At 61.2% G+C, this 201-nt stretch overlaps 1 protein-coding gene across 1 annotated transcript in view; it reads right to left on the reverse strand.

Moving 5' to 3' along the window:
- The window catches only part of PMM1 (phosphomannomutase 1), a gene marked incomplete at its 5' end in the record, with an annotated part of 8247 nt that overhangs the window by 1453 nt on the left and 6593 nt on the right, over positions 1-201 (reverse strand). Inside the window, one exon of the mRNA XM_010293167.1 lies at positions 8-123. Within this exon, the coding sequence (XP_010291469.1) occupies positions 8-123 (116 nt within the window). The remainder of the gene's footprint in view (positions 1-7; positions 124-201) is intronic.

A 201-nucleotide genomic window follows, 5' to 3' on the forward strand; every position in this document is an offset into this window, starting at 1 on the left:
TACTCACAGGTGTCGTCTCGTTCCCAAAGAAGTGGATGGTGTCAAATCTCTCATCGTCGAGCACGTTGAGGCAGTAGCGCTTGTCCCAGCCCTCTGGGAAGACGTCAAAGCTGATCATGCCACCTGCCAGCAGAAGGGAGGGCATCGGGCAACGCTGGGGGCCGCCGGCAGGGTGTCCCCCCACCATGGGACAGGCAGGAG

This window comes from Phaethon lepturus, unplaced genomic scaffold, assembly GCF_000687285.1.
Source record: "Phaethon lepturus isolate BGI_N335 unplaced genomic scaffold, ASM68728v1 scaffold28758, whole genome shotgun sequence".
NCBI lineage: Eukaryota > Metazoa > Chordata > Aves > Phaethontiformes > Phaethontidae > Phaethon > Phaethon lepturus.